Source organism: Babylonia areolata, chromosome 1 (assembly GCF_041734735.1).
Source record: "Babylonia areolata isolate BAREFJ2019XMU chromosome 1, ASM4173473v1, whole genome shotgun sequence".
Classification (NCBI taxonomy): domain Eukaryota; kingdom Metazoa; phylum Mollusca; class Gastropoda; order Neogastropoda; family Buccinidae; genus Babylonia; species Babylonia areolata.
In genome coordinates, this window is record NC_134876.1 from 4,870,293 (window position 1) to 4,883,130 (window position 12,838).

The window sequence follows — 12,838 nt, forward strand, 5'->3', positions numbered from 1 at the left end:
ATGACAACAGCACAAACAAAATACCAGATAGACAATCATGCATTATGTGTGAATGACTTATTATAGAAACAACACCAACACCGACAACATTCAGAGAGACAGTGAACAGAGATGAGGTCGACCACAGCACTGTGTGCCGTTCTGTGACCACTGGGCCACATCTGTCGTTGTCCTTAGTGGATGCTGTCTTTAAGTGTGGGTGAAAATCTGACTAATTCTCAGTTTCAACTAAAGCTGAAGATTACTGACTGGTCGAACGTTGACCATTATTTTAGCAAACGCATTTGACTCCTGATTCAGTGCAATGTAGTTTTAAAAGAAGCTACATGTACGTCAAGTAAAAAATAAAAAGAAAGAAAGAAAAGAAAAAAGTACAACTTGTGCGTGCGCGCGCTCGTGTGTGTCTACATCTTGTGTGGAGTGGGTGTGAGTTTGTGGAATGGAGGTGGAACGGGATGATTTGTGCGTGCAGGTCAGTGTATTTGTGTGTTTTTTTCAATTAGTATGCACGCGTCACTGCATTTTTTTCATTCTGAACTTCGAGGGCTTTTGTATCATTAGATTGGGCGTACCAAATGTCCTTTTATTATCATTACCATTACAACATCCGCACAATAATTCGATCTTTTATCTGAGGGTCTGGGTTATAATCCAAGTCATGGCGCCTGGTGAGTCATAGGTGGAGATTTTTCCGACTTCCTTGGTCAACAGATGTGTAGACCTACCACTGCCTGAACCACCCTTAGTGTATCTACGCTTGCAGTACATTCAAACGCACTCATTAAAGATCCCGAAATCCATGTCAGCATTCGGTGGATCATGGAAACAAGAACATACCCAGTATGCACACCTCCGAATATGGAGTATGGCCGCCAACGTGAGGGGTAAGGCGTGGCTGGGGGAGGGGAACAACAGTCATGCACGTGAAAGCCCACTCGCACATAACGAGTGAACGTGGGGGTGGCAGACCACGAATGCAGAAGAAGAAGACTGATGTTCTTGTTTTGCTTTTATCCTCTCCTCAGCCCTTGTGCCCTTAATGTCTTGCTGCCAGATTTCCCTTGTCTTGTTGTGAAACCACCCCGTACAGAACACTTCATCATACACATAGGAGTTATTAAGGAGTTACAGGCCACGAACGCTGAAGAAGGACTAGAAGAATTCACAAATGCCCAAACTTGATTCAGTCAATCAATGATCCCGAGTTTTAGTTTATGCAATGGTCAGGCATCTGCTCTATTTTTTTCCTTCTTCAAAGTAAACCTGGTGTAGCGGATATGGATCAGTCCGCGCGTGCTGACACCTTGAAACCGAAACTTGAGTTCTAAACTGAGAATGTGAGAAAATACCCATTCAGTACAATAAGCACGCCAGCCATGCAGTCAGGTGGAAACCTGGGTGCGTTTGATGCTCACCATGTGGACCTCATCAACATCCTCATCCCCTGGGTCACCAGGCAACGGGTCCTCATGGTCCCCGGCCCAGCCCGGGGAAAGGTCCTCAGGGCTGAGGCCACGTCCGTCGTCCTCCATGGACAGATGGCGCTCCATATCATCCAGATGCTGAGTCACTATGCTCAGCTGCTCAGCATGAGGCGTTGGTTTGGGGGTTAGTCGTTTTGTCAGAAACAACACGGGGGAGTCTTTTGTTTTAACCCCTTGACGGCTGCTAGTTATTGCTCGTCAGTGAAATGCTGTCATTCCAAGGCCTGACCAGTGCGTTAGGTTTATGCGAAGGTCGTGTATCTATATAAAGTCATCAGTAGATGAAGTGTGGCATATTTTGATCAGACCACACGCTTTAACACCTCCTAGAAACCGAAACTGAAACTGTCAACTCACTGACTCGAGGTGAGACTGATGTTACGGGTGAGGATGTTATTCACCACTCTGTATCTGGATTTCTTCCTCTTGGGATTCTCTAACCTCTGACCATCGAAATCAATGACACCGTTAAAAAGTCCACAAAAAGACAAGGATGGCAATTAAACTGATGCCTCACTGATCTCATTTCACTGACGTTCAGCAGTCAAGGGGTTAAACACACACACACACACACACCATGCAAGGAACGCCCACCCTTCTACATACAAAGCTAGGATGAATTGAAACAGGGAAGTTGTAGATAAAGCACAACAGCAAAAAGCGGGAATAGGACACGGAAATTCTGTACAACACTGATCGAAAAAGCATGTAAACATTGAACAGAGCATATGTCAAATGTGGAACAAGTAGTTAAGCTTGTGTAAGTAGTTTTCCCCTTTACCAATCAACAGTGCATCACAAGTTTAACAACACAACTGTACACCTGTTTCCTCGTCCAAACTGCCATATCACATTTCTAAGCTAGCATCCACTGCATTAAAGTGTGACTTGATCTTATTTCAGAAGGATGCAAAACACAAAGTCCACGAAACTTTTTTTTTACACATGTACGTGAATTAGCATGCCACATTATATATATGTATATATATCTAAACTATGACAAGCGGCCGATGCACGCTGAAGAGCGAATGAATCGGATATAAGATGGCTGTGGAAAGACACAAACTGTGTAACATATTTTTACATTGGTATGTAAATCATGGTACTCTAAAAATGTCTTCACTCACACACACACACACACACACACACACACACACATACACACCACCAGCACCAGCACCACCAACAACAACCACAACCACAATGCCACCAAAACGACTCTTCACTCACCTCTTCCTCAGTGACCACATCCCCCCCAGGCCCAAGAAGACTGCTGTCTCCGACACCAGCGGTCAGTCTGGCGCCCACTATGTCCCCCCTGCCACCTCCACACCTTCCCCCCTCGGACCCCGTGACAGTGCCGTGGACTGACCGCCCGTCAGGATGCCGGGTGGTGGTGGTGCTCTCCACACTGGGTGGATGGTCAGAGTCCGAGTCTGTGGTCAGCGTGGTCAGTGAGCGGGACTGGCTGTTGGGCAGCGTTGGGTGACCCTCTGCAACATGGACAGTGAGTGTGACTGGAGTGACTCTTGCTTTCCCCGAGCGTCTTGCATCACAGAGTGATGAATGAATGATACGGACACTTATATAGCGCCTATCCTCGATCAGAGACCAAGCTCGAAGCACTTTACAAACACGGGGTCATTTGCACAACAGGCTGCCTACCTGGGGTAGAGCCGACTGACGGCTGCCATTGCGGGGCGCTAATCATTCGTTTCCTGTGTCATTCAATCAGATTTCAGACACGCATACATACACACTCAGACAGTCATGTATCATTTTACGTGTATGACCGTTTTTTGGTTTTGTTTTTATTTACCTCGCCAACTATGTGGCCATACTCCGTTTTCGGGGTGTGCATACTGGCTATGTTCTTGTTTCCATAACCAACCGAACACTGATATGGATTGCAGGATCTTCAACGTGTGTATTTGATCTTCTGCATTCGTATACACACGAAGGGGGTTCAGGCACAAGCAGGTCAGCACATAATTATGTTGACCTGGGAGATCGTAAAAATCTCCACCCTTGACCCACCAGGCGCCGTTACGAGATTCGAACCCGGGACGCTCATACTGAAAGTTCAACACTTTTACCATTCGGATATTGCGCCCGTCACAGATTCACAGTGCTGATCTGAACAGATCACGGTGCACAGAAAGCAATTTGTGAAATAGGTACTGAGGTATGTAAAAGAAGCCGTCCAAATCAAGACGAGAAAGCCTGGCCTCAGCCAGGGACAGCTGGCCCGGAACCCCCTACAACTTACGACACTGGCCTCAGCCAGGGACAGCTGGCTCAGAACCCCCTACAATTTACGACACTGGCCTCAACCAGGGACAGCTGGCCCGGAACCCCCTACAATTTACGACACTGGCCTCAACCAGGGACAGCTGGCCCGGAACCCCCTACAACTTACGACACTGGCCTCAACCAGGGGCTGCTGGCCCGGAACCCCCTACAACTTACGACACTGGCCTCAGCCAGGGACAGCTGGCCCGGAACCCCCTACAACTTATGACACTGGCCTCAACCAGGGGCAGCTGGCCCGGAACCCCCTACAATTTACGACACTGGCCTCAACCAGGGACAGCTGGCCCGGAACCCCCTACAACTTATGACACTGGCCTCAACCAGGGACAGCTGGCCCGGAACCCCCTACAATTTACGACACTGGCCTCAACCAGGGACAGCTGGCCCGGAACCCCCTACAACTTATGACACTGGCCTCAACCAGGGACAGCTGGCCCGGAACCCCCTACAACTTATGACACTGGCCTCAACCAGGGACAGCTTGCCCGAAACCCCCTACAACTTATGACACTGGCCTCAACCAGGGACAGCTGGCCCGGAACCCCCTACAATTTACGACACTGGCCTCAACCAGGGACAGCTGGCCCGGAACCCCCTACAACTTATGACACTGGCCTCAACCAGGGACAGCTGGCCCGGAACCCCCTACAATTTACGACACTGGCCTCAACCAGGGACAGCTGGCCCGGAACCCCCTACAATTTACGACACTGGCCTCAACCAGGGACAGCTGGCCCGGAACCCCCTACAACTTATGACACTGGCCTCAACCAGGGACAGCTGGCCCGGAACCCCCTACAACTTATGACACTGGCCTCAACCAGGGACAGCTGGCCCGGAACCCCCTACAATTTACGACACTGGCCTCAACCAGGGACAGCTGGCCCGGAACCCCCTACAACTTATGACACTGGCCTCAACCAGGGACAGCTGGCCCGGAACCCCCTACAATTTACGACACTGGCCTCAACCAGGGACAGCTGGCCCGGAACCCCCTACAATTTACGACACTGGCCTCAACCAGGGACAGCTGGCCCGGAACCCCCTACAATTTACGACACTGGCCTCAACCAGGGGCTGCTGGCCCGGAACCCCCTACAATATACGACAGTCTTACAGCAGCACCAAGACTTTTCTGTACCAGTTTTACTGAGGACGGTGATGGTGAGAAACTACTCATTTCTATCCCACGAGAGGGCGCCGAAACAGAATCACGGTTTGTCAGTCGTGTGGGTTGTGTGGTCGTTATTCAATACGGGATGCCGCCTATGGAACATCATGGTGACAAACTACAGAAACCTACAAGGAAGTCGAACATTTCAGTTCTGAGTAAAGGAAGTAAAGGAAAGTTTCCACTGTATTATCCAGAATCAGAGAATCTCTGGCAACGAACAGCGTATCTATATATCTACACACATACACACACACACACACGTGTGTGTGTGTGTGTGTGTGTGTGTGTGTGTGTGTGTGTGTGTGTGTTGTGTTGTGTTGTGTTGTGTTGTGTGAGTAAAAAGCTGTCTTCAGTGTATGTACTGACCACTGCGAGGCTCCACGATGACCTGTGCCGTGGAGCTGACCTGTCCAGCCACGTTCCTGGCCACCACTCTGTACTCTGCATCATCGTCCATCGTCACGTGGTCCATCACTAACAGGTAGTCACGGTTACCGAACTTCTCTGCGGACACAATAAAAAATTTTAAAAAATAAAAAGGGTGAACAATGTTTGCCTGGTTCTGCCAGGACATCACCCCTCTACAGACAGCCAGGACCCTCACCCCACCCCAATCCACCCTCCTCGGAAGGGCCAGGACTAGAAATACCCGCCCGTCCGATTGTCCGGGACAACTAAACGTGGCCGACGAAGGATAATGATGATATGGATAATTATATAGCGCCTATCCTTGGTCGAAGACCAAGCTCTAAGCGCTTTACAAACACGGGGTCATTTGTACGACAGGCTGCCTACCTGGGTAAAGCCGACTGACAACTGCCACTGCGCGCTCATCATTCGTTTCCTGTTCCATTCAATCAGATTCTTTGCCACTCCCTCACATCCCCCATCAAAAAAACATAAATTAATAAACATCACCAACCATCCAAACGAAAGCAGACATGACGTTATTTCAGCCACAGAAGTGAAAATACAATTCAATAGACTATACAGTCATCTGCTTCAAACAATTAAAACGTACAATTCTCTTAAGGCTCATTCAAATAGGTACACTCGAAACAGATAAATAAGTGACGTAAGAAAAATAAATGAACAACCGGTAAATAAATGAATAATAATCGGTGACTTGGGGCAAGGACACAACACATACCGAGTCTGCATGCTCTGCTGCTTTTCAGCAAACTGCCGTCCTTGTACCAGTAGATGCGGGGAGGGGGGTACCCTTTCACTTTGCATCTGAACTTCACACTTTGACCTTCCAGCACCTCCACGTCCGCGAGCTCTTTCAAAAATTCGGGTTTCTTCAGTTCTTGTTTGTTGTCTGTCAACGCACACACACACACACAGACGTACAGACAGGCACAAACACACGCGCGCGTACACACACACACACACACACACACACACACACACACACACACACCACAAGCACATCAGTGAAATGGCCTGTCAAAATTGGCCCAAACTCCGCTATCAGAGAGTTCAGCTAATGAATGTTAACGATATGCAAATATCAGCGTCTGAGGTCTCGCCAGTTCTAACTGGTCTGTTGGCTTTCCGTCTGGTTATCTGGTGAGTCTACACCAAGGATTACGTGTGTGTGTGTTTTTTTAAAGGAGGTGCGAGTTTGCTTTGTTTTGTTTTCTTCTTCTTCAAAACATAACACAAATATAAACCCATTCGCACATCTATCCACGCTGTACCTGTTTGTGCATCCATCCAGACAGAAGTAATCCTTATATTTGCGTGTATCCACACACACACACACACACACACACACACACACACACACACACAGAGTGACATACATTCACAAATCACTTGCCCGCGTATATGCGCACACGCACACATATGCACAAATATATACATTTCTCTCTCCCTCTCTCTCACCCTACCGAAGCCACGTGGGTTACACGAAATGTAGCAATGTATATCTCATAATCACTGAAACACACAGAAGAATATTACCCATACTGTTTCACACATTTTCTATCATTTTCCTTACCAGCCACTGTTAACTTATGCTAACAGGCTGGAAGCCCAAACATTCAGATTTTGTAAATCTTATGAATCAATCTCATAATCCCCCCCCACCCCGCCCTCCTTTGACACTGACGGTGAGGTAATCTCTATCTCCCCCCCACCTTTGACACTGACGGTGAGGTAATCTCTATCTCTCCCCCACCTTTGACACTGACGGTGAGGTAATCTCTATCTCTGCCCCACCTTTGACACTGACGGTGAGGTACTTGATGGCCTTGCCCTGGTCACTGAGGGCGATGCACATGTACTGCCCCGCGTGCTGACGACCCATGTGGTAGAGGGTGGCCACGTGACGATCCCCCTCCACGAGCAGCTCTATGTCCTCCCCCTCCTCCAGCTCCTCCACCTCGGCCCCCTCCCGGTACCAGAACACGTCTGTGCACAAAGACTCAAGACACTAAAATCTTTATTAGGCATTGCCTAGTCTTCTACTGTGTTGCCGTGGCAACAAAACATCAACAACAAAGCAACAACACTAATGATAATAATAATAATAATAATAATAATAATAAGCGTTTTCAGTGCAAATAAGAAAGTAGAACAACAAGAACAAGAAGAATAAAAACAAAAACAAGAACAAGAACACGAACAAGACCAAGAAAAACAAGAGCAAGAAGAACAGGAACAAGAACACAAACAAGAACAACAAGAAAGGCAAGGCCTTCAAAACTCACCTGAGATATACACTTACAAAAGAAAAAAAAGGGCATCCACGTAGATTCGAACCATGGATGTTGGATTCGAGAATGAGTGGTTTTATCCACTGCGCTAACGCAGCTTCAACAATGACGTTCAAAAATTATTATTTGAGCATGATATTTTAGTGGAATAAATCAACAGTGGTAATCGAAGTGATAACGCTGTTTAAATCATGTTATTTTGGTATATCACAAGGCATTTAAGAAGTCCGAGGTGAAGGACACGTTCCCATCGCCTCAAACACCTGCAATATATGTGTCCGTTTTTTTTTGTTGTTTTGTTTTGTTGTTGCTTTTTACAGATTTTCAGAGATCCATGTTCGACAAGCTCTTTACACTCACTGAGAAACTACGACACCGTCCATTCAATTTCTCTTTTCTGTTCATTCTAGTCACTTCAGTATCCATTTTAAAACATTCATATGCAGTAAACTCGTCGATGATTATTGAAAAAATTATTATTTCAATTCGGCAGTAAAGGAGACGCTGCCATCGTGTTAGGCTTTGCAACATGTTTTGTCAAGATCTGCACAGACCAGTGTAGACAGGGTTCACCTGAACGCCGTGAAACGGTCAGTTAAATTTTTCTTTTTATATTCATTCTAGTTAATTCAGTGTCCACTTTAGAGTATTCTTATGCAGTAAACACGTCAATGATGTAGTTAGTGTCACTGTATGTGTTCTGTCCAGAATTTGTTATTTCTTTGCTTTTAATAGCGAGCAAGAAAAACGAGGTCATTGCGTCTTCTTACAAGATATTGACTGCCGTTGGGCAGCTGCAAAGGGGTAACAGTGTTTTCGGAATCCGGATCGAGCATCAACGAAATAAACCGTTAATAATTTGGTAATACGGCTTAATTCGGGAGACGTTCAACCTATTATTAGTATGACTGTAAAGATTTTTTTTCCTTTTAAGTTAAAGCAAAATCTGGTATTGGTAGACAGAGCATTTCCAGAGAAAATGGCAATGTTAAGGTTTACCACACACACACACACATACGCACACACACACACACACACACACACACACACACACACAACCATACACACACAGACAACTGAACACGAGTTTATAACATAGACTCACTTTGTTTACGCAAGTGAGCCAAAAGGAGAAGAAAGACAAGGAAGAGGAGGAGAAGGAGGTAGACGATGAAGATGAGGAGGAGGAAGAGAAGGAAGACGAGGAAAATGAAGATGAGGAGGAGGAGGAAGACGATGAGGAAGAGAAGGACAAGGAAGATGAGGAAGAGGAAGAAGACGATGAGGAGGAGTAAGAAGACGAGGAGGAGGAGGATGAAGATGAGGAGGAAGAGAAAGACGAGGAGAAAGAGAAGGAGGAAGACAAGAGGAAGAGAAGGAGGAGGAGGAAGAAGAAGATGAGGAGGAGGACGACTAAGAGGATAAGAAGAGGAGGAAGATGAGAAGAAGAAGGAAGAGGACGAGGAGAAGGAGGACGACAAGAAGAAAGTCCCGAAGAACTGGACCCCACACCACCGACTCACCCACAGGCTGGGTACCAGCGACCCGACAAGTCAGCTTGACGGGCTCCCCTTCCTGCACGGTGACACTGTCTGGAGCCACCAGGAACCTGGGGTCATCCCCGTCTGCGGGCACCAGGTCCTCCAGTAGCTTCAGCTCCTTCTGGGTAGGCTCCACGATGGGCCCCACCACCAGGTCTTCCGTGCCAACCCCCACATCCTCATAGTCCTGGAGGTCTCCTTCATCGTACACTGGAGAAGACGCTGTATTAGAAGCAAAAAAAAGTGTCTGAGTAGAAAGAAGTACAAAAAGAAATGTCTGACTAGAAGAAGTAGAAACATGAACTTATCTGAGTAGAAGCTGGAGGAGATGTGAAAAAAAAATGTTTCTCGGAAAGCGCTGAAAAAAGAAGAAGCGTCTGAGTAGAAGGTGTAGAAGAAGTAAAAGCAGTGTGTGAGCAGACGAAGCAGAAAAAAATAAATGTCTGAGTAGAAGAAGTAGAAAAAGTAGAAGGTGTAGGTGAAGTAGAAAAAATGTCTGAGCAGAAGCAGAAAAAGTGTCCATGAAGAAAAAAGTAGGTGTAGAAGAAGTAGAAACAGTGTCTGAGTAGAAGTTGTAGAAGTAAAAAAAAGTGTCTTTGTAGAAGAAGCAGAATAAATGTCTTTTTAGAAGTAGATAAAGTAGATGGTATAGAACAAGTATAAAAAAGTGTCTGAGTAGAAGCTGTAGCAGAAGTAGAAAAACTGATTAGAAGCTGAAGAAGCAAAATGAAAAAAGAATGACTGAAAAGACAGACTAAACAACAACAACAACAACAACTGAAATCGTACCCTTCTTCTTCCTCAAGGAAGAGTTGTCCTGGGCAGGGTACTGGTCCCTCGTGTCGGTGTCGAGGTCGTCGGTGAGGGCGGGGATGAGGGAGGTGGAGCGGAGGGAGGGAGGGGAGGAGGGACGCTTGTGGAGGCGGGAGACGCGGGCCAGCTCTTCGGAGGTGCGGGGGTAGAAGGAAGTGTCGTCGTCATCGTCCTCGTCGTCGTTGTCGGACAGGTCTGATAGCTGGTCCGCATCCCTAGACAGGCGAAAGGTTTTCCAGTGTTAAGGTTAACTCACTCAGTACGGCCAGTCCTCTCTTCTCCTCTACACAGACCCCTCGGATGTCCTGAATGACCCAACCTTTAGCTTCCGTCGTCAGAATTGCAGTATTCTTTGTCAACATTCACCTCTTCAGTATAAGAGCCTTCCGCCTGCAATATTTTGATGATGGTAACTGGGGTGAAACGCTGTTAACGTGGTCTCTTTCGCCGTTCGTATGGAGAGAGTTAAATACCCCACGATAGCCTTTTACTGTCATGTGTGATGTATGATGGTCAGTCGTGTTCGACTATGACCACCAGAACAGTAGAGGAGGCAACTGCTGTCCCGACTATCTGAGCGAGAATTTGATTAAAGTGGCGAGCGTCTTGCCCAAGTTACACCCCCACTCTCTCGGCCAAGAAGGTTTCAGGACAGTCGGCGTTGGGATGGTTCCCAAAGGCCAACTAGCCCACCAGCACTAAAAGCAAGTGCAATTTTGCCTCCTAGTTTGAGTCACAGTCCTTCACAAGACTACCATAGGAACAGTGATTTCATATACATGTGTCTAAGGCTCGGCATAGGAAGGTGCGGTCCAATCCTCTGCTTTCGCCAGTTTTAAACTTCCCTGAACGAGGTCAGGTACCCATTCACGCACCTGGCTGGAGTGATGAAAATCGGAGTACAGTGCCTTTCTCAAGGACACAACATCATGCCGAAACGGAGCTGATTCTGCCTGCAGTGGGTATTATAACAACCACTTTTTAACGTCTTGCTCCGATTTCAGATAAGGTGAAAATTACTGGGCGCGGTCCTTTTTTTTCATATTCTCTCTTTTTCCTTCTAAGATGATACAGTTCGTGATTATTCATTCAATATAACTCACCGCGCTGTTCAGATCGAACTGCAAGGTCAGGAGCAATGTACCGCTGCAGAAAAACAATCCTGTGATCTTTTTTTTCAATTCTAAAGCTTATCTCTCTCAAACCCAGACACACACAAACTTTCACACACACACACACACACACACACACACTACACCACCCAAACCCACAGACTCACACATCCCTACCCCCTCACAAAACCACACCACTCTCCACACACACACACACACACACACATGTGCAGACAGAGACACGAAAACACCCCCCCCCCCCCACACACACACACACACAAAAACACACACACACACACACCACCACCACCACCAAATTTCCAACCCACCCACCCACCCACACCCCCCACACATGCCCACGACGACCACCACCAAAACTACCACCACGACCCTCCCACCTTCTCCCCACACACATGCCCACCACCACCACCACCACCACGCCCCTCCAATCCACCCACCCACACCCACACACATGCCCACCACCATGACAAGAACAACACCCCTGCCCCCTCTGACCTGTTTCCCACCCGTGGCGCCAGGCGCTGGTCAGGGGTGGGCACCATCAGGTAGTGGGGCTGGTCCCCCTCCTGGCCCCTCACCGTCCGCCTGTCGGCCCCTCGCTGCGGGCGGCCCTGCCCCTTGAAGATCCAGTTATCGCGCCACTGGCGGCTGTCCCGGGCTTCCTCCTCCTCCAGCTCCTCCTCCGTCTCCTCGGGGATCACCGCCAGGTTCATCTGCCGTGTAAGGAGGGGAGGAGGGGGTGAGGGGGGGGGAGGTTTGGTGGGTGTTATCGTGCGTGGTGAAATCACACAGCTATGTCTGTTTGTTTGTTTATTTATCTATTTTGTTTGGTTTGTTGTTGTTTTTTTGTTGTTTTTTTTGTTGTTTTTTTTTGGTGTTCCTTTACTTTTCTGTTGTTCTCTCTCTCTCTCTCTCTCTCTCTCTCTCTCTCTCTTTCCCCCCATTTTAACCCGATAGTAAGACAACGAGCAAATCCAGTTCTGTCTTGTTTGTTTATTTTTTTTATGCCTCTTTACTTTTCTATTGTTGGTTGTTGTTGCTGTTTTTTTTGTTTGTTTGTTTCTTTCCTTCTTCCTTTTAACCCAATGGTTAGGCAACGAGTCACCGTTTCCGGGAGTATCAACTGACTCTAATACCCCCGACACACACGCACCCACACATAAAAAACAGCATCACACGCACCACATGTAAACACCACACACAGACACGCACGCACACACACTCACGCACTGTTCAAATCAGTCCATCACCGGTACCCACAAGCTACCCCAAACAACCAAAACAGAGAATCACACTCACCTGCAGCAAATCAGGGTCCACCTCCCCAGAATCAAAATCAATCTGCTCCAGGTCAGAGAAATCCGGCAGAGATTCGAACTCTCTCTCCCTGCTGTTCACCTCCAGTCCGGACGTCAATCTGGCACCGGCTGACTGGCCCCGGAACTCCGTCAAACCTTCACCCCCATCCAACGAATCACCACCACCACCACCACCACCGTAGTCATCGTAACGTCTGGACCGAGACTGAGTCTCCTGCACGAAGTTCTTCAGATCTTGGAAATCCTTGGAAATGTCCGTGTCTTTGAGGCCAGCCTTGTTGCGACTGGAAGATACGTTGTGTTGAGCGTTATCGTCCTCGTCTTCGTCCTCGTCTTCG

At 47.7% G+C, this 12,838-nt stretch overlaps 1 protein-coding gene across 5 annotated transcripts in view; it reads right to left on the reverse strand.

The window, feature by feature from the left end:
- The window catches only part of LOC143299094 (uncharacterized), a 75,721-nt gene that overhangs the window by 10,036 nt on the left and 52,847 nt on the right, over window positions 1-12,838 (reverse strand). For 4 of the 5 annotated variants that reach the window (XM_076612252.1, XM_076612326.1, XM_076612410.1 and 1 more), the window contains 9 exons: window positions 12,481-12,838; window positions 11,677-11,894; window positions 10,025-10,263; window positions 9,218-9,457; window positions 7,198-7,389; window positions 6,122-6,292; window positions 5,338-5,475; window positions 2,715-2,977; window positions 1,416-1,580 (listed from right to left, as the gene is read on the reverse strand). The exon at window positions 12,481-12,838 is cut by the window's right edge and continues 92 nt beyond it. In XM_076612252.1, coding sequence (XP_076468367.1) covers window positions 1,416-1,580; window positions 2,715-2,977; window positions 5,338-5,475; window positions 6,122-6,292; window positions 7,198-7,389; window positions 9,218-9,457; window positions 10,025-10,263; window positions 11,677-11,894; window positions 12,481-12,838 — 1,984 coding nt within the window. The remainder of the gene's footprint in view (window positions 1-1,415; window positions 1,581-2,714; window positions 2,978-5,337; window positions 5,476-6,121; window positions 6,293-7,197; window positions 7,390-9,217; window positions 9,458-10,024; window positions 10,264-11,676; window positions 11,895-12,480) is intronic. The other variant, XM_076612506.1, reaches the window with a different exon arrangement.